Source organism: Salvia hispanica, chromosome 3, assembly GCF_029641045.1.
Source record: "Salvia hispanica isolate PSC_SH4W2 chromosome 3, Shi_PSC_v1, whole genome shotgun sequence".
NCBI lineage: Eukaryota > Viridiplantae > Streptophyta > Magnoliopsida > Lamiales > Lamiaceae > Salvia > Salvia hispanica.
Window position 1 is genome coordinate 50,619,313 of NC_142694.1, and position 20,767 is coordinate 50,640,079.

General features: G+C 36.8%; 2 protein-coding genes across 3 annotated transcripts; both read left to right on the forward strand.

Annotated features, from left to right (window-relative positions):
* Positions 1-1,220: 1,220 nt before the first annotated feature.
* On the forward strand, positions 1,221-17,778 carry LOC125213496 (uncharacterized). 2 transcript variants are annotated; one of them, XM_048114077.1, is made up of 27 exons: positions 1,221-1,361; positions 1,479-1,727; positions 2,001-2,060; positions 2,167-2,259; positions 4,116-4,344; positions 4,797-4,903; positions 5,000-5,059; positions 5,806-5,906; positions 6,885-6,979; positions 7,806-7,826; positions 7,925-8,020; positions 8,125-8,245; positions 8,397-8,576; positions 8,714-8,910; positions 10,420-10,688; positions 11,104-11,205; positions 11,279-11,455; positions 11,542-11,730; positions 12,920-13,161; positions 13,235-13,381; positions 14,071-14,311; positions 15,185-15,313; positions 15,386-15,511; positions 16,177-16,230; positions 16,309-16,491; positions 16,630-16,689; positions 17,296-17,778. In XM_048114077.1, exons 1-27 carry the CDS (start codon positions 1,356-1,358, stop codon positions 17,368-17,370), a joined length of 3,609 nt encoding a protein of 1,202 aa, XP_047970034.1. In that variant the 5' UTR covers positions 1,221-1,355; the 3' UTR covers positions 17,371-17,778. The 2 variants fall into 2 exon arrangements, with proteins under 2 accessions (XP_047970034.1, XP_047970035.1); XM_048114078.1 differs by having other exon boundaries at positions 16,180-16,230.
* Positions 17,779-18,771: 993 nt separating this feature from the next.
* Positions 18,772-19,541, forward strand: LOC125197950 (uncharacterized). Its single transcript, XM_048096443.2, has 2 exons — positions 18,772-19,076; positions 19,279-19,541. The coding sequence occupies exons 1-2, from the start codon at positions 18,854-18,856 to the stop codon at positions 19,467-19,469; spliced, it is 414 nt and encodes a 137-aa protein (XP_047952400.1). The 5' UTR covers positions 18,772-18,853; the 3' UTR covers positions 19,470-19,541.
* The last annotated feature ends 1,226 nt before the right edge of the window (positions 19,542-20,767 follow it).

The window sequence follows — 20,767 nt, forward strand, 5'->3', positions numbered from 1 at the left end:
TAGAACTTGCCGGAGGAGAGTCTTGGGGAGTGTGCGTGTGTGTGTGTCCCGCGATAGTCGAAACATGGCTCCCAAAAAATCCTACGACACGGGCTCCTTAGTGGGCCAGTACCGATTAGGGTTTCTGGAGTAAGGGGCCCCTTAGGGGGTGGGCCTGTGCGACTATAAATATTGTTTACCCATACTTTAGTTTAAAGGAGCACCATTGACTCAATGGTGATAGGCTCTGCCTAGAATCCTTATCCGTCCACGAGGTCACGTGTTCGATTCTCAATGGAGCCAACTCTGTGGAATTAATTTCCATGGAGGTGCTGCTGCCTTAGCGTCCATGCACTTGGGTGTGTTGCTCGCCAGCCCTCGGGTCCGCGTCTCTCGCCGGCCTTCGGGCCCGCGTCTCTCATGTTGCATCCCTTCTTCGGGCCTCGGCCGGGAATCATGCCCCGTGCACGTGCTCCCCGTCGGGCCTCCGGGCCCTTCGGCGTCGCATCGGGCCTCCGGGCCTGGTGCCTTAACGGGCCTTGGCCCGGATTCATGCCTTCGTGCATGGGTTTTCGGGCCTCCGGGCCCATCATAGAACATGCCGGAGGAGAGTCTTGGGGAGTGTGCGTGTGTGTGTCCCGCGATAGTCGAAACATGGCTCCCAAAAAAATCCTACGACACGGGCTCCTTAGTGGGCCTATACCGATTAGGATTTCTGGAGTAAGGGGCCCCTTAGGGGGTGAGCCTGTGCGACTATAAATATTGTTTACCCATACTTTAGTTTTGCCCGCAGGGGTTTAGCGCAGTTGGTTCCGGGGGAGCAGATATTGCCTCCTCTCTAACGGGCCGCTGTGTACCCTGATTGAACCCCCTCACAAACTGTCGGGCCGGGGTGTGGGGGCGGCCAGGGTGACCGCATCACCTTTTGCTACAAGGATTGAGTTGTGGAATTATTTTAGCCCTAAGGGATTAGCCATGACTAATCAACCCATGATTATCCATCTAAAATTGAATTCTGAGATTGAATCTCATGAACCAAACATATTATATATTTAATACGAGACACACTAATGCAAACTGAACACTCCCACAGTGTACAATCTTATCAGAGATTATTGAAATGACCCTTATGACTTTTTAAATTTCTACATTTGATAGTACTATATTAATTTGAAATATTATAGAGATACAATGTTCTGCAGGTAAGACACTATTATGTCATTTTGATTAAATTTTTTTAAAAATGAAAAAAGTCCTTTCAATTTTAATTTCAGATTTGTTGCCATATTTTAACTCTAAAAGTTGAAAAAAGAAAGCTCCGATCACTACACAAACAAGTCGACCGCTTCTTCCTGCTATTTCGCCGAGATTTGTCCATGGCGGTTGGTCTCAAAGATCTCCTTTCCCTTTTTCCTCGCTCAATTATCTACTTCCAAATTTAGATTTGCCGTTCCAATTTTCACCAATCCTGTTTAATTGTTCGTTTTCAATTTTTGCAGGAGTCATCGGGTACCACGCTCATGGATCTCATAACCTCGGACGGTTCCTCGTCGAAGCCCACACCTGCGGCGTCGACCACGGCGCCGCCGCCAATTGATTCCGCGGCCTCAGTTGGCCCGCCGGTGGTGGCGGAACGGAAGTCGAAGAAGGGGACTCTGATGCAGATCCAGAGTGATACCATCTCTGCTGCCAAGGCTGCTTTCAATCCAGTTCGCGCCAATATTATGCCCCAAAGGCAAAAGAAGAAGGTCTTGATTTTTAATTTTTGTATTTCCACCCCACTTGATTTTGAGATATGTTGTGATATGAGATTGGATTTGATTCGCCTGAGCTCTTTTTTTCATGAATCGTAAACAGCTTAGTGATCTACCTTGAATTATAACTGCATTACTCAATTTCTCTCCATGATGAATTTGAACTCTGCTATGATCATATGAAATTGCATAAGCTGTTACATAGTCGTTGTTTTTTCATAATGGTACAACTTTTTAGGTGCTGATGCTTTTATCTGGTTGTAACAGCCAGTGTCTTATGCCCAACTTGCAAGGAGTATTCACGAGCTAGCAGCCTCGTCAGATCAAGTATTATTATTTTGTTTGCTTTTATTCTCTATATATTTATGCTAGGCCTTGATGGTGTTAGATAAGTTCATCTCTTGATTTCCATGTTCTTGGTGTATATTTGTAGAAAAGCTCACAGAGGCAATTGGTGCACCATGTATTTCCAAAGCTTGCTGTCTACAACTCTGTGGACCCGTCTTTGGCACCGTCACTTTTAATGGTACGATTTTTCTATAAGAACCAGATGCTTGTGTGGAGAAAAACCTAGAGCTTAGTGTTTGCTATTTGATTAGACTTTGCTATCAAGTTGAGCTTCCCAAAGTTCCTTTACCAAGTTAGTTAGTTTGTTGTGTAAGAATTTTACTTTGATCTTGTGCTATGATATGGTATCACAAAATTAGTTTCTATCGCATACACCTAGATAATTAACTACTGAAGAGTACATCCACTAACACTGAACAAACCATCATAACTAGACAAGAAGAGATCTAACTAAGACAAGCAACAACCATAAAAATGGTAATGAACTTGAATAATGTGAATATAGCTGATTTATATTAACAATGAATCCTTCTCAAATACAGCGCCCTACTAACCAAAATGAAATGAGGAAACTGGCTTTTAAACCTATATGATAATTGTAACCCAAAGTTATTAAAGGCAATGTAGAAATCAGCTAGAAGAGCAGGCGCTGTGGGAACAGAAGCTTATCAGTGGTTACCGATGGGAATTTGTAGATGCTCAGGAAATGCGGATGATGGTGCTGGTTGAAGCAATCTCACAGGGGATGATGTTTAAGTTGCTTGGTAGTGGTATAATAGTAAGAGTTTGATGAGTCACGAGAGGGGTGTGCCTCTTGAGTCTGATCCAAAGTTTCCATTATAATCAACTGTGTTATATAGTAGTTATTTTAATTTTAACCATTAAATCTCTTTACTTTTAAGGATGTATTCATCATGCCCTGAAATGCTTTACTGATTCCATTTTACTAACTGTTTGAACAAAGAGATAAACCCATGTGTTTATGCAGAAATTGTAAGCAAAATAAAATTCACAAGATCTGCTATCAGTGGGAAAAATATCAGTAATTCCCTAGAAAAATATCAATAAAATTGACATGATTTGCTGTTGTAGTGATGAAAAGAATGGAGCTTTTTAAGCTCAAGAAGCAAAAACAAGAGCAATTGAAACTTAAATTTGTGGTTATAACAAATGCTTTACTTACTCCCTCCATACCCAAAAATAATCTCCTTTTGCCATTTTAGTCTGTCCCACAAAATTAGTCCACTTTCTATTTTTGGAAACCTTTTCACCACACATTACACTAGTAATAAGGCGGGTCCCACTGACCACTAACACTACTTCAAGTACTTTTCTCTTTTCCTCTCGTACATTACCAATTTCCCATTAAAACCGGTGCCGTCCCAAAAGTCCCTACTTTTAGGAGATGGAGGGAGCATTATTTTGTGTATGAACTAAAATTCTCTTTTTGTTAGTCATCCAGTGCATTTTTCATGATGTTGACTGCATATCCATAGTTTTCTGGTACTGTGTTTGTTTCCCTAAGCAATATTTGAAAATGACAGTATGCAAATAAGGAAACTGGGGTACAACTTATGATCCTTTAGTGTTTTCATCTGTTTTTCAGTCAACGGAAAGGGGTAGTCAGGTTCTAAGATCAAACTGAAAGTTTCATTCAATGTTGCTTGTCTAAAGGGATTTACGATGGTTGGTTTATGTTTAAAAGATTCGAATATCCAAAATTTCTTGGATGGGTGTCCACTGTCCAAGTGAAATAAAATAATAAGATAAGAATGGTCTTAATGGTCCCAATCAATAACACTATTAGAAAAGAAGCTAAAGATTTAGCTCTAAACATTCTTGTTATACATTCGAGCATTCATCTATGTCATGAGTCAAGAGTCTTCCAGAATAAACCATGGCCATACGTTTATGTTGTGATGTGATGCACTTTACTCAGTATTCAAGTTACTTTCACTAAGTTTCTTAAACTGGTCAATCTTTGTTTTCTATGAATGAGAAGTGACTTATCCTTTTGTTTATTCCAAACTCTAGCTTGACCAGCAGTGTGAAGATAAGACTGTACTGCGGTATGTTTATTACTACCTGGCAAGAATTCTATCAGATTCTGGTTCACAAGGTTTAAGCCCTGGTGGTGGGATACCTACACCAAATTGGGATGCTCTGGCTGACATTGATGCAGTTGGTGGTGTGACGAGAGCTGATGTTGTTCCCCGCGTAGTTGAGCGATTAACTTCTGAAGCTTTAAATGAAGAAGTTGAATGTGAGTAATGACACTTTCTCACATATTTTAACAACTCATTATCTATCTCGTTTATACTTACCTTTTCTTGAATTTGTTTTTTGTCTATTGATAGTGAAAAAATATTACAAGTTAAATTATAAATAGAGTTTAGGGTCAAGGTTTAAATTCTTTACAGGTTTGGATTTTTGGAGTACATTTCTGAATGAGAATTCCCTTTGGTCTGGTCTTCTGGGACCTCTAGCTTGCATAGGGTTGGGGGTGGATGTAAATTTTTTTTATTTATGAATTGAATTTTTTAATCTTCAAGTTTCACATGATCTTAAAGGTTCTTGTGTGTGTTAGTTGTAATTCACCAATTTGTGAAAAAATGCTGTCTAAATGTAGCTATTCTTGTTTCTGAAATCTCAAACAAAGTTCTGTAATATCTTAAACTGAAGATCTGCTATTTATTTCTTTAATTTCTCTTGTAGTTCATCCACGTAGGCTGCAAGCGCTGAAGGCTCTTACTTATGCTCCTTCAAGCAACTCAGAAATCCTATCCAAGTTGTATGAAATTGTGTTCAGCATTCTAGAAAAGGTTTGTTTAGTTATAACTTTCTACCTATCTCTTAAATGAAAAAAGAGAACTGTACAACTAACTCTGAATACTCAAATAGAAGTTTTTGATTGCCAGGTTGGTGAACCTCAGAAGCGAAAGAAGGGAATTTTCGGATTAAAGGGAGGTGATAAGGAGGTAATGAGAATGTTTCTCTTGACGTCTTCTCCTGCTTGGTGCACCTTCTGATTATGCCTTAGACGTATCTTTAGTGTTACATCCGTCGCTGAGGCTGGGATACTGTTTTGTCATCTTAGGGCTGCATGAATTTGACTTCTAGTTGCCTCGGACTATTAATTTACATCCATTTGGCTACCAATCATAGGGCTAATCTCCATCTTTTACTGTGATATACTTGGATATTCTTAATTTGAGTTATTATATGCATCCAAACCAGTCATAACTTATTGTCTCTGCCTCAGCTGTATGCAATGTTAAATTATAGATATATTTCTGCCTTGAAAGATGGTAAAAATGAACTAATAAATGACTTTTTAAGGATATTTCATACTCCTACACCCTACGTTGTTGTTCAATGTTAGTTGTAATTATATTATTATCATTTTTATCATCTATCCACCAGGATGTCACTAGCTGGTTATAAGAATTCACTAGTCCTTAAGGTTTTTAGTTTAATTGTTTTATGGATTTCCTAAACTTTTAGTGCATCCATTCCATCCTTTGCATTAGTTGTTCCATTTTTTATTAAATGTATGTTTAGTTTAAGGAACTTTGGGTGGTTTATCACTGGATCTTAAACTTCATCTTTATCAGCGGCTTGCATCTCACCAAAACTAATGTATTAAGCTTTTCTGTGTTTTTGGGACTGTTTTAACTAAGTACATTAACCACTCTCATCGTTCTTTTGGATGGCAATTCATCAGTCGGTCATCCGAAGCAATCTACAATATGCAGCCATAAGTGCTTTGAGAAGACTCCCTCTGGATCCAGGAAATCCTGCATTTCTTCACCGTGCTGTACAAGGGTTAGCTTACTGTCTTTCATTGATGCTTTACATACTGAGGATGTCTAGAGTTCAATGGTCTTTAGTACTAGTCTGGTAGATTTGGTTGGTTCTATATTTAATCTTAATCCTGAATCCCTGATTCAGGTTAATGAAACTATCTTCCATCTTCAGTATCTATGTTGTATCTGTTTTGTATTATAATTTTCTATATTAAAGGTTGAGTACGAGACACCTTTTTGGACCCTCTTAGCCTTTTAATACACCCTCCATCCCAATAAATATGAATCATTTGGAATCCGGTAAGAGATTTTATGCAGTGTTATTTTGTGAGTTAATGAAGAGAGAGGAAAGTAAGAGAGAGGAAAAAGTAGAGATAGTGTTGTTTCTATTTTAGGAAATGTTTCATTTTTAATGGGACAACCCAAAAAGGAAAACGTTTCATTTCTAATGGGACAGAAGGAGTATTTTGTAACTTATAAATGCACTCGTAGTACTCTCTAAGATATGTGTTAGTTGCTGCATCCAATTACTTTATTTATATTACCAAGTTCTTTCTGACATGTTACATCCTGTGGATGTAATTGTTTTGTATTTGAAGTTAGATTTTCTACTAATTTGGTTTATATCTCTGCAACTTTATTTGAAGGGTTTAGATGGTAAACTGTAAATAAAAGATTTGGAAGTGAGGACTGAGGGGAGCCCTTTGTGAATTTGTACAAGGCTCAAGGGGTAGAAGATGGTCTTTTATGCTGCTAAACTCATAAATATTTTATTTTGAACTTTTTAAAGCTAATTGGCCCTTTGAACCACAAGAAATATTCCAATTATAACATGATGGTTGTTGTGCTCATCTATCAACCATATCTAGTGATTGTGTTTGGATCTTACAGCTTTTACATTTAGGTCTTTCAGAACACGGTGTCATATTATAATCATTCTATGCCACTAGTATTCATTTTTATATCATCTAAGACCCTAATTTGAATGACATTGCAGTGTTTTGTTCTCTGATCCAGTAGCAGTCAGACATTCCTTGGAAATTCTATCTGAATTAGCTTCGAAAGATCCTTACGCAGTTGCAATGGCATTAGGTAATGTAACACTTTGAAGTTATTCACAGTTTTGTTTCAAATTTTGTTCGTAGACATGGATATCAAATGGTGTTTACTAGGTGATAAGATATTCATGCGAGGGCATTTTGCACGTACCCGTAGTAGAACTCATTGTTTCGTATGTATTAGAGTTTCTCAATATGCATATTTTTTCTGCTAACTGCTCTCTTGTTCTTCTAATTCTTAAGAATTGTATGAAATACTGCAAGAGCCCATTTCACAGAATATATTATGTAAGCAAAACCATTTGAAACTGAATGCTGGATAAAACCCATGTCAAATTGTCAACGCACTTTTATTTTTTCTTAAGGATTCTGAAGGCCTCCAAATGCTCTGCTATTTATGGGGTCATAGATTCTAAGTTCAAAAGCAAATATTTTCCTCTTCCAGCATATATTGTTCCTCTTTCAGCATATGCGGTGACTGGGGAGATATTTCCAATATCTATTAAGAGAAAGCAAAAGACGACTTACTTCCAAACCGACTTCTTAAATTATATCTAATGAATTAGGGAAAGCCCTGTGGCATGATGGCCTCTTAGGTTTTCAAAGCTTGGGGTGTTGACCATGAGTTGTGAAATTAGAATTATGGAGATAAAGGGCTGCTTTTTTAACCAAGATAAATTTGAGAGGGATAATTGTGTCAAGTTCTTAACACAACTGCCAGCACAAAAATGTGGATGAAACTTTTGATATCTTATTGCCAGCTGTAGACCTACCTTTGTTGCTAGGATGATATTGTATTCATGAATTTGAATTCAAGATTTCAAATTATCTCTAATTTTCATATTTTGTGGTATTTGCAGGAAAGCATGTCCAACCTGGGGGTATGACTGATGTTTAAAAGCTTCTGTTCCCTTAGATTGTGTGAAAATCATCCTTGAATTCTTTTACCATTATCTTCATCAGAGTTTCTATAAATCAGGGGCTTTGCAGGATGTACTTCATTTGCATGACGTTCTTGCTAGAGTTGCACTTGCTAAGTTGTGTCATACGGTGGCCAGAGCTCGAGTTCTGGATGGTACATGTTTTTGAAAATATCTAAATTTTACCTTCACACTGCAGTTTTAATCCTGAACTGTAATCTTGGATAATATTGAGATGAAATAAAATTTGTGAGTGCAGAACGTCCAGACATCAAGTCTCAGTTTAATTCTGTACTCTACCAACTTCTCTTGGATCCCAGTGAAAGAGTTTGTTTTGAGGCTATACTTTGTATCCTGGGTAAATTTGATAACTCAGAAAGGTACCCATGAGTACAATTGCAGTTTTTGAGTATTTGTCTTCCATTTTTTTTTTTTGAACTTCTAATGAGTGACTTTTGTACATATAGCTGATACATGCATATTTCTTAGTTTCCCTCGATGTAGTTAAATTCCTTTAAAAAATCAATACAGGACTGAAGAAAGAGCTGCCGGATGGTATCGATTAAGTAGAGAAATTCTCAAACTTCCAGATACACCTTCTATGAGAGACTCGACTTCTGATGAAAAAGATGCTGCTCCATCGAAGGCCACCAAAGATAAATCTGCAAAGACTAGGCGTCCTCAACCACTGATCAAACTTGTCATGCGGAGGTCATAGTCCTCTTTTTTATTCTATTTGGCATTTACTTGCTCAATGTGGCAATGTGTCTACATAATTTTTTCTTATTCATCATTATATATCTATGTCTGATTCAAACATTAGATGGTGCTTTTGCTTTTATTTACAGATTGGAAAGTTCTTTCCGGAGTTTCTCTCGGCCTGTATTGCATGCAGCAAGCAGAGTTGTCCAGGAAATGGGAAAAAGTCGTGCTGCTGCTTTCGCATTAGGGCTGCAGGATATAGATGAAGGAGCAGAAGTTAATACTTTCTCTGACAACAATGACTCATATGATCCAGATATAAATCCAACTGCACCATCTGAAGGTAGTTCATGTATTACCTGCATTTCCCGGTTATAATGTCCATCATGTCTTCTCAAAATTATTCGAGCTGGTTATCATAGCCATAGGATGAAACAGTAAAATAAGAAATGGTGATGAGTTCTTTCGGTTATGTTTGGGTAAGCAAGGATTATTTAAACCCAGATGTTTATGCCTTAAACTGGTCCTCTACCTTCTCAGGAACATGTGGTATTTATTTTCAAACTATAATGGATATGTATGTCTTGATGAATTTATGATGTAATTGTATCCCAGATGAGTGTCCGTAGATATTTCCATTTCTGCTTTCCGACTTTTTTAGCATTTGTTCTTTTTCCATATGGTGAATTAAGTTGTATGCAGTAGGTTCATAAGTATGTATAGTTTGTTTATAGATAGAAATGCATAGGGTTCCATTCTAAAACCAATTGGTGATATAGTGGTTTCATTTCTCTCTTACACACCGATGTGGGATATTGTTATAGTTATTTTTGTTTCATTTGATAACATGTTTAATAAAATTAAACTTCATAGTTTCGGCTCTTGAATACTGTGAAAGAGGTTACTCCACTTTGGTTTATTGCTTACTGATTTTAAATCTGGTGGTGTGCAAAGAAGATAATCATTCTGTGGAGAGGGTTTGGCAAATGCATTCTTCATTATTGTGAGATAATATACTGTTTGTTTATGATCGAGTGTCTCAACAATTGCATGTCTTATGGGTCGGGGGTTATTGAATGAGCTAAGGGGATGACTGCTCATTAGGTCTAAGGATGTTGCATTATGTTGAGACGTTGAAGGAAATGGTTCAGAAGGTGCCACAGAGGAAGTGGTGGTTCTGAGTTATCTACAAATAATAATTTATAGGAAATAAAGTGCGGATATTAGTATAATTATACCCTTCTCTCTCATTGGTCAGTCTAGAGTTCATATTACTCCCACAGAAAATTAAGTAGAAACCAAGTTAATTCTTTGTTGAACATTGAATGGTCCTCACATCAAATAGTTGTTGTTCCATGACGTCGGTCTGCTTTTTAAAGAACTGCCCTACTTTCCTGATTGGAATCTGCTACACTTCAAATGTATTGAATAACTTATTTATTCAGTTCTAAGCATCAGTCATTTTAGAGACACTATGAAAGTTATGCGTGGATTCTTGTGTGTATACATACATATATATATAGGGGTGCGTTATATTGCTAACTATTTAAATTGCTAACTATGCTAACTCATCAATATAGTGTATTAAAAATGTCAATACGGTTACATCAAAATGTCAACACATAATATCAGCACATTATATTGAAGTTCAACAAAATTATGTGTTGACATTTTTAATACACTGCGTTGATGAGTTAGCAAGTTAGCAACTTAAGAAAGTTAGCAATTGATCACACCCCATATATATATAAATTCAGCCTTTTCTACTCTTTATGGCCAGATTACTTTGCCTTATGACTTCCAATCTGCCCTGGTAAAAGATTCTGTTTTTCTATTCTGCTATTGCTGCTAGGTCGCAAAGCTCCCTCAGTTTCTAATGGGATTGGTTCGAAGGATACAATTGCAAGTTTGTTGGCTTCACTAATGGAGGTCGTGCGAACAACTGTTGCGTGTGAATGTGTTTATGTGCGTGCAATGGTGATTAAAGCTCTGATATGGATGCAAAGTCCATATGAATCTTTTGATGAACTGGAATCTATAATCGCTTCTGAGCTCTCAGATCCGTCTTGGCCAGCAACTTTGTTAAACGATATATTGCTCACATTGCATGCTCGTTTTAAGGTACTAAAGATGGAAGGAGGCTATATTTAATCTTTCTAGACATTTTCCTCTCTTTCATTTGGGTCTATGAATTTTGATCCCCCCTTCCCAAAACAAAACAGTGAAACATACACACTTTGATCTTAAATTCTTATGTGTGGGGAAAAGTTTGATTTTTTAGATTATACATTATTTTCACTTTTTAAGTGGCTATAGTTAATAAGTTTCATATATTTCATCTCTCAGTTGAGAAATTAGTGCAACTTATCTGTTGACTCTTGCCTCCCAAAAAATAGATTGCTGATCTTGATTATGTACAGTTACCCGTGTTCTGCATGATGGAAAGCTTTTAAACATTCTCAACTTAAGCTTATTTTTTATCTTTCAAGCATATGTGATGTGTTACATTTTCCACCTCCGTATTTGTGTTTTTCAGGCCACACCAGATATGGCAGTCACCCTTCTTGAAATTGCTAGAATATTTGCGACTAAAGTTCCAGGGAAGATAGATGCTGATGTTCTTCAGCTACTTTGGAAAGTATGTTTAGGTGATCCAGTCAGATTTCGTATTGCTCTATTTTCACATCTTTGCTAACAGTATATGTTTCTAGACTTGTCTTGTTGGAGCTGGAGCGGATGGAAAACACACAGCCCTAGAAGCTGTCACAATAGTTCTCGACTTACCACCCCCTCAGCCTGGCTCAGTTTCGGGAATTACCTCAATTGATAGAGTATCTGCCTCGGATCCTAAGTCCGCACTTGCTTTGCAAAGATTAGTTCAAGCAGCAGTGAGTTATATATACTCATTTTGCATATTTATGTTTCCCAATTGGCAGTTTTATCATATGCTAAGGTACATTTCAATCATACCTAGGTTTGGTTCCTTGGTGAAAATGCAAATTACGCTGCCTCTGAATATGCTTGGGAGTCAGCAACCCCACCTGGTACAGCATTGATGATGCTGGATGCAGATAAAATGGTTGCTGCTGCAAGCTCCCGTAATCCGACACTAGCTGGCGCTCTAACTCGCCTTCAAAGGTGTGCTTTCAGTGGCAGCTGGGAGGTTTGTATCGCGTTCCTTGCTTTCCTCCATGTCCTAATTCAACTTGAAAAACTGGTCGATATTTGAAGTTTGAACACATTTTTTGCAAGATCTTGTACTTTTGGTTTACGTATTTTGGAGCTAGATACAGATTGTTACGCTAGGATGCACTGATTGCTATTTGATGAGATTTTATAATTATAGCCCTATATTATGGTGATAGAATGATCTGGCTGTCTTCTTTATGTGAGAATAAATGCCCAGCTTAAATGATCTGGTTGTCTTCTTTCCCACCTTCCAGCCTCCATGTGCTTGAATAAGTGGGATGCAGGTATTGCTATCAGATCCACCTTCAAAAGCCCTTGGAAATGCATTTCTATAGTGTACTCAGAGTCCAATTAGTTAGGTCCTTGTTAGGGGTGTCAATAAAGAGAGGGTTTGGAAAGATGTATCTCCCTCAAATTTGTATCTTTCACTTTATCGTATATCTTTTTGGCTTCACAAACCTATTGCTTCTTTTGTTTGGTTGACTGCAAATGTTTTCAATTCTTTTTTTTTTTTGTAAGTAAAATTTCATGTCTGTCATCATATTGAAATACATGAATTGCAAAAGTTGAATTCTCGTTGAGGGAGTAGGAGGATGCTTGGCTTCTTGAGAATGAATGGGATGTTAGAAGGTAGATTTGGATTCATCTCTAATATTTTCTTGTAATTCCCCTTTCAAGCCCTTTCCTTCTGATACCTTCCTTTCAGTTTCTGTAAATTTAATTGGACATTACAGAAAGCTGACTTGTGTTTCTTTTGCCCTAAGTTTGTGTGCCTTCTGCACGAATGGATCTGAAGTCTCTACTATCTTAAGTAGATGATTTCTTCATACAGTTTGTGATGTAAATTCTAAAAAAAGTTTGGTGCAGTCTCAATTGATCTCCCTTCTGCCTTTGCTAATTTAGGAGGTCTCAGCAAAAGGATTGAAGTTTTTTCAGGGATTATTGTTTCAGCTTTGTGCTACTATTTTTTTTGTCTTGAAAAGCATCAGTGAGTTTTTAGGGTGAACAGGAAAGTTTGGAGCATTTATAAAACGATGATATCCATTTTTGGGTCGATTTGTCCTTTCCACCACATTTTATTTGTTAATAGAAGTTTTAATCTTCGGCATGGAAAAATCTCCAAAAAGGGAATGCTAACATGGGTTTCTGGGCGTGCACGGCAGATTCGCATTGTTGCTGCTCAGGCTCTTACAACTATGGCAATCAGATCTGGTGAGCCTTATAGGCTCCAGATCTATGAATTTTTGCATACTTTGGCTCAGGGTGGTGTGCAATCTCAGTTTTCGGACATGCATTCTAGTAATGGTGAAGATCAGGGAGCAAGTGGTACGGGCCTTGGATCTTTAATAAGTCCCATGCTTAAAGTCCTTGATGAAATGTATAGTGCGCAAGATGAACTCATAAAGTAAGGAATACTTTATCTGAGTTTTAACTGTCTTAATGTGTTTCTTAATTTATTTTTGCCCTTGAATGTTCAGGGAGATGCGCAATCATGACAATGCAAAGAAAGAATGGACGGATGAGGAACTTAAGAAGCTGTATGAGACTCATGAGAGGTTGCTAGATCTTGTCTCACTTTTTTGCTATGTTCCAAGAGCAAAATATCTCCCTTTAGGCCCAACAAGGTACTTTTTTCCCATCTGATTTACCTCTTATTGGTTTTTAATGGTCACCTGAATGGCAATACTTATGGAGACTTCAATTCCAGAAAAGAGGGGTTATATAGAACTAACAACCAAATAATAGGGGAACTCCAGAAGAATAATTTTAATAACCAAAACGAAATACTCCCTCCGTCCCTAGACAACATTTGAAATGGAATGGGTTTTAATACACAATTGGTAAAGTAAGCGAGAGTTAGAAAGAAAAAAGTGATTGAAGTATAGTTAGTGGAGACTGGGGAGAGAAAAAAGTTTCCTTAAATAGAATTGAGACATCCCAAAATGGCAAATGTAGTCTATTTTAAGGGACGGAGGGAGTAACAACTAATAAGCAATCGGAAGAGTCTCTTCTGCCCAAGCTCAGTGCTGTTCTAATCAAGAAAACAAAACCTAGACGGTTCTTTTTAAGGGGTATTGTATATAACAAGGGTTGATTTTTAGAGCTGTCTTTAGTTTGCAAAGTTATATTGAGTATATGCAATTTCATTGTAGTTAGTAATTTCTTGGACAATGTATGACCAAGGGAAAACATAGACCATTGTCCTTGAGAATAATTAACTGTTTTCCTGGTCATTGCTGATGTTGATAACAAAAACTCAGTTACTAGAATCAATCTAACTGTTTATTTTATTTATTTTGATATTATGAAACAGTGCTAAGCTCATTGATATCTATCGCACTCGGCACAATATAAGTGCGTCAACGGGCCTCAATGACCCTGCTGTTGCCACGGGGATTTCTGATCTTATTTATGAAACTTCCAAGACAAGGGTTCCTGATCTTATCTATGAAACGGTCAAAACAAAGTCAGCTTTGCCAGATGCACTTGATGATGACCTTGTTAATTTTTGGGCTGCAAATCTTGCTGATGATGGGGCACCTGCTATGAACAGGGTAAGAATCAATGAGCATGTCCAAGAATTAATGTTTATTATTTCCAAAAAAAAAAATATTGGGATAAATAATTTTTTTCTCTTTGGCTGCAACAAGTGAAGTAATTGGGCACTACCTCATTTGTTGTTGCCCTTTGTTAATGTGTTTACTTTTATCTACAAATATGATTCTTAAGATGAGGATTTAGGATAGCCACATAATTAATGGGAAATATGTTTGGGCAGTTAATGATTTGGCATGATTTATGCCATAGCCATATCCAGTTAAGGATTCAATCCTGTCTCATTTTGTTAGCTTAGATGCAAATGCAAAAAGGGTAAATCATTGTGTTAGATTATCGTACCAACCCTCCGTTGGTTACTAAGGCTAGACAGGAAAGGACGAATGTTCGAGGATAAATAAGAAACTTTAGAGGAGGCGTGGGGATAGCCGGGTAGGTAGTGTTGCTCGGTGTGTTTCAAATCACAAATAATATCAGTTTTTCTTTGTATTTTTGGTTTGTTATAAGATATTGCCAGTTGGTATGTCAGTATTTTTTGAGGGTTACTCATCCCTTTCTGATGAATTACTCTTTCCGATTTTTTAAATCAGACTTTTTGTTTCTTCTTAGCACCCCTGCACATTTTCATGTTGTATTGAAGGGTTTAACATTATTTTAAGCCATTATAGGAAATTGTAGTTGATTATCTTAATATGTCATGCTACTACTCTGATGTTGTTAAGGAAAGTGTTAAGTAGATGCTGGGAAAATTATCAATTTAGTTAATATTCTTATTGAATCATGCTTTCTCTGCCTCTTTGATGGATTGTTGTAATTTTCTTGTTTTTTTGACCTGAGACTGAGAGATTCACTTTATACATGCTGTGTTTCAGGTCAATGAATTTCTTGCTGGTGCTGGTACAGATGCCCCTGATGTAGAAGAAGAGAACATAATTTCCAGACCTTCTATGAGTTACGATGATATGTGGGCTAAGACTCTATTGGAAACGACAGAAACGGGGGTTAGAATCTCTCCTGGTCCTTTGATATCTATCTCCTCTGTAGACAACTTATTAAATATGTGTGATCTGCAGGAATATGATGCAAGATCATCTGGTTCTTCATCCCCAGAGTCAGTAGGATCTGTTGAAACATCCATATCCTCCCACTTTGGAGGAATGAATTATCCATCATTATTCAGCTCAAAAGCATCTACTAAGGTATGTCACATTTTCATCAACTTCTGTTTATCACCATCTCATAGCTGATTTTGGCCTAAATAAGTTGGTGCATGTCCTTGAATGATATTTTAGGCTTTCTTGGAAGATATATTTATCGAATGAGTAGTTTTTGTCAGACATCAGATCAACCCCAAGTCCCCAACCAAGTTATATTCACAATATACTCAAATCTACAAATTGGACCGTATAACTTGTCAATATAGTCTGCTCATACCAGTAGTATAAATATCATAGTTCTAGATGTTCCTTCAACTGAATCCAACCAATGTTGTTAATTAGCGGATATGGCGGCACCATGGCGCTATGGCGTGGCGTTCGGTGGTGGAAAGTGGAAACAGCATCTCCACGTCGGTTTTTAGTGTGTTTTTGTGGCGGGTGCCACGGGCATGGCGCCATAACGTTGATTTTGATTTTTTACCTCTGTTTTTGAATTTTGACTATTCAGCCCATTAACTAGAGACCGGCCAATTAACCCTAATAGACCGACCCAATTAACCCATGCCCGGCCCAATTTTAAATTAAAAACTCCAACTGGCATATACTATCTTTACTTGGCCAAAAATTTGTTAATTTAATTTCACCTTGTTTACCAGCCAAAGTGGTTATATACATAATACAGTAATAAACAATTTTGAGTTGCTAAGCAGGAAAAGCCAGGTGCAAGTAGATATGGTGCATATGAAAGTCCTGGTTCCCCGGTTAGATACCTAAACTTCCTTCTTTCCCACATTATAATTGTTAAATAAAAAAGCTAGCCTGATATATAAGTTTTGCAGATAAGAGAAGAACCTCCACCTTATTCATCACCTGATCATCGAAGATATGAGTCATTTGAGAATCCCTTAGCTGGGTCTGGGTCTGGATCTGGGTCACAAAGTTTTAGTGATGGACGACCATCTTCAGGGAATCCACAATTCGGGACAGCACTTTATGACTTCACAGCTGGTGGTGACGACGAGGTGAGTTAAATTAACATTTCAGCTGCCCACTTGCAGAAGCTAAGTCGTGCTTCATATGGATTAAAACTGCTTGAATGTTACTGCTGTAGTTCTCACATCATCACATGTGTATATTCTCATGCTTTCTGATACCTGCAGCTAAGCATTACAGCTGGTGAAGATTTAGAGATAGAGGATGAAGTAGATGGCTGGTATTCTGTAAGTACAATGCACTTTAATATGCATCGCTATAATTACTATAGTTACTTTATTATTAATGTCACTGTGTTTCATAAGTTACTTCCTGAAAGTTGCGAGCATGATGATCACACAACTTATGGGAAATGGCTTCTCTTGTCTATATCAAGATTTTGCATTTGACTACTAAATCCTTCTCATCCTTTCTTTCATGGGTGCTGGTTAAATCTGCGGTTAATGGTTTTATTTCTTTCCATTTCATCAAGAGCGCTTATAGATGGTTACTGTATCATATATTAATGTGCAGGCTAACCACACAATGCGCAATCTAAAAACCCTAGTTCGTGACTCTGTTAATAACATAACCAGTGCCTTCTACAGGAGCAAAACTAGTTTTCGTCTTTATTATCTCCTAGTCATGCCATACAAATAAAATTTTTACTGATGTCCAATGGTGTAACTAATTAGGATACCAAGAAAATTTGATTGTTGAAATTCGAAAATCTTTGAATATCAACTAAGAATTCTAAGTTAGCGGAATTATTTTTTCACTATTGGCTGCTTGTACACATGATTCTTGATTTTGAGCAGCTAGTGTAGTTTGCTAACTCCAAAGTTGCTGAGCAGGTCAAGAAGAAACGTCCAGGGAGAGACGGGAAACTGGCCGGGCTGGTTCCTGTGCTGTACGTCACTCCATCTTGATGCTAGCAAAGAATTCTTTCTTGTAGTCGGTAAATAAGAGTATATGGCATGGGTAGAGGATAGGAAACCACATGTAGTTTGCGATATTGTGTGCGTATCCACTTTGTGATCAGATGAGTATCAGCCTGCAGATTGTTTCGAGAATTCTACATTTACTGCTTCAGGCTGCGAATCATGTTGTTTAATCCGATCCTTTCCTGTATTGGTTGAGAAGATAACTTGTGGGAAGGGCTGATTTGTAGATGAGGGATTAGTATACCGACTTTCTTTCATCCTCCCCGTTTGTAGTTGAAGGGTGGTTAATTTGCAAGTCCATGTTGTTTGTTACCTTATGGTTGTTTGTATGTGATGTATGAGCATGATGATATTTATTGGAGATAAAATACTAGGTACTTCCATTTTTGCAAATTGCTTGTTTTGTTCATAAATTTCGGGCAGAACTGGAGAGCCACTTAAAATTGAATTTACATAATTTTGTTTGCAGTCTCAATGAGAGAGTAAAGTAAGAAAGATGAAAAAGTAGAGATAGAGTTTCTTCGATTTTAGAAAATATTTATTTTTAATGGGACTATTTAAAAAAGAAAAAGGTTCATTATTAATGGGATAGAGGGGGTAGGAAACAACACTTCAGATTGCTCCTAGCAGTAGAGGGTAGAAGAAACAATTGGGCTACATAGGAAAGTACTTCTAAAGTACTTCTTCTGTTCCATATTAATAGAGTTATTTTTCTATTTATGGAAATTCCAAGTTAATTGAGTCATTTCTATTTTTAGCAAAAAGTAATTTCCCTTTTTTACTTTATTATCACTTACTTTTTTCACCGATCATTTAACACACTATTCTTAAACTCTGTGCAGAAAAGAAATGTCTCTATTAATAAGGAACGAATGGAGTAACTTTCTTGCTGCTAAATAATACTCTTCCTGTCTCATAAAAATAAATAAGAACATTTTTCATTACAGGATGTCCCATAAAAATATTCACTTCTGTTTTTATTAACTTCTTTCCCTCTAATAAAGTGGGCCTCGTTCTCCACTAGCAATATTATTATTACTTTTTCTTTCTATCTTTTTATTATTTTACTAATTATGCATTAATTTATGTGGGATTCTAAATGTTCTTATTTTTTTGGGGCTGATAGTTCTTAAAAAAAAATAAAATAGATTTATAATATACGGATTTTTCCCCCATCACTTTTAATTTTGTTTTTTAAAGAGTCTCACTGGTTTCTCTTTTTTTTCCTCCACTAATAGATGAGGTCTTTTTATTTCCCACAAAATTCTCTCTTTTTGCGGCCCAATATGATTTTATCTTTGACTTATTAAGCCCAATGGAGGTGGATAAATTTTTAAAACCAAAAAAATCAATAAAAAATACCTATCTCCAAATCCATAAAAAAATACTCCCTCAATTTACACACACACACACACAACAACAAAACTGATAAGGCGTCTATCTATCTATCTGATATCCTGAAGCAGAGATGCTTATTCATTATAGCTCTCCTTTTCTGCACAATCATCCTTTAATCTCCAAATCCATAAAAAGATCAGATTTTACCATAAAGAAAGGTATAAGAATTAATGGTGCGGAAAAGGAGTCTGAATTTGAGACGGATGAAGATAAGGCCCGCGAAGCTTTGAGGAAGCTTGATGAACAGCTTCAATCTCTCTCTACCAAACAACCTACCACCCCTAAGATTAGAGGTTACTTTTCTTACCATTTTTATTTATCATAAAAAAAGTGATAAATGGTAATGCTTTCTATTACTACTATAAATCTAATACATGTACGTGTAATCAAATTCCAAGCTTAAATCAGGTTTTATTTCACTTAATTGTTGCAGATTTTGAATACATGTTATGTTTATATTTGTGAATTGAACTAATTTTTGTGGACATAGCTCAGCTGTGGACATGAGCCGGTCGCCGAGTTTCGAGGGAATAGAAGAGAATTCAGAAATATCAGGATCATTTTGGGCATATGCTGTTTCATTTCTATTTGTTTTTACTATTGTCTATAATGTAGTTTTTGCCACAATTATAAAGCCATCTATAGATGGAGAAGAGCCCATCCAATCTACAGAGATCATCGAATGATGTAAATAACATTTATTAGTGAGTTTCTCCTTCTTGTTTATTAAGTAATTGAATACATGAATATTATTTGAATGTAGGTATATAATTCATAGGGATATGATCATAACATAACCCATATTTATGGTGATAACCTAATAATCCTCATTTTATGGACGAAAAATATCATTTTATGGAATAAAAGCATCATTTTATGCATGCTGAAAAAATATCATTTTATCGTGTATAAATATCATATTTAGTAAAAATGATACTTTTGACACATAAAATGATAGGGTTATTAGGTTATCATATAAATATGAGTTATGATATGATCGCACCCCATAATTCATATAACTAACACTAATTTGATATGTATAGATATTTTTTATTTGTCTAATTAAATTAAATTTAAGCTAAAGAATATTCAATTTCTTATGAGAATAAATCTAGATATCATTTGTTAAGCTAAAGAATATTCAATTTATTATGAAAATAAATCTAGATATCATTTGTAATTTTCTATTTGATGAGAGACTGAATATAAAATAAATGTTCTTATATCATCTAAAAATATGAACTCGGATTATGTTCTCTATGTCGAACGGTTCAATATATTTATATTCTCTCTACTATGTATTCTGAAAGACTATAAAGAAATTGTTGTGTAACATGAGTATAGAGATATAAACATTACAATCCAAATGAAGAATGGAGAAACTACACGTAAATAAATTGAAATGAAATACAGATCAGAAACTATAAACACTAAAGAATAAGCCAAGTCGAAGAGTCCACTTTCCATAGGACGAGATATGCCCCGATAGTGCTCTAGGATTGGCGTGTCATCCCCAAAGATAATACGACTTCGTTTCTGAAGTAGCAGCGCCGCTAGTAAAGCTCCGACGAACTGGATGATGACAACAAAAACAAAGCTGAGAGAAAGAGATCTTATGATGCATAGAATACTTATAGTGTGTTAGATTGCATGGATGACTACCCTATTTGTAGGTGTACTCCACTACATGTGGAGGCTGGATTCAACGTACAATTTAAGTCTGTCACCTTTGCTGGAGTGTAACCACCAGCACTAGAGCTGAAGGCTGAACTTTGATGGGCGTATCTTCCATTTGAAAGCTCTCTCTGTTGTATTGCGTGCTGCGTGATGTGTGTGCTGTTGTGAATATTGTATCTCTCGTAGTTGTTTTCTGAGTTCTCCTGTCGTTGTACGTCGCCGGATGATCGCTTCAAAGCTCCCACTGATCGGTCACGTTTTTGTGGGGTTTGCCGGGACCGGCGGTCTTGCCGGCGGCGTGCACGAG

Coding starts and splice junctions, on each gene's coding strand:
- LOC125213496 (XM_048114077.1), top strand. Junction 8,021..8,124: donor CAGAGCTCGAGTTCTGGATG/GTACATGTTTTT, acceptor TTGTGAGTGCAG/AACGTCCAGACATCAAGTCT. Junction 11,206..11,278: donor TTCTTCAGCTACTTTGGAAA/GTATGTTTAGGT, acceptor ATATGTTTCTAG/ACTTGTCTTGTTGGAGCTGG.
- LOC125197950 (XM_048096443.2), top strand. CDS start 18,854: ATGCTTATTCATTATAGCTCTCCTTTTCTGCACAATCATCCTTTAATC. Junction 19,077..19,278: donor TACCACCCCTAAGATTAGAG/GTTACTTTTCTT, acceptor GACATAGCTCAG/CTGTGGACATGAGCCGGTCG.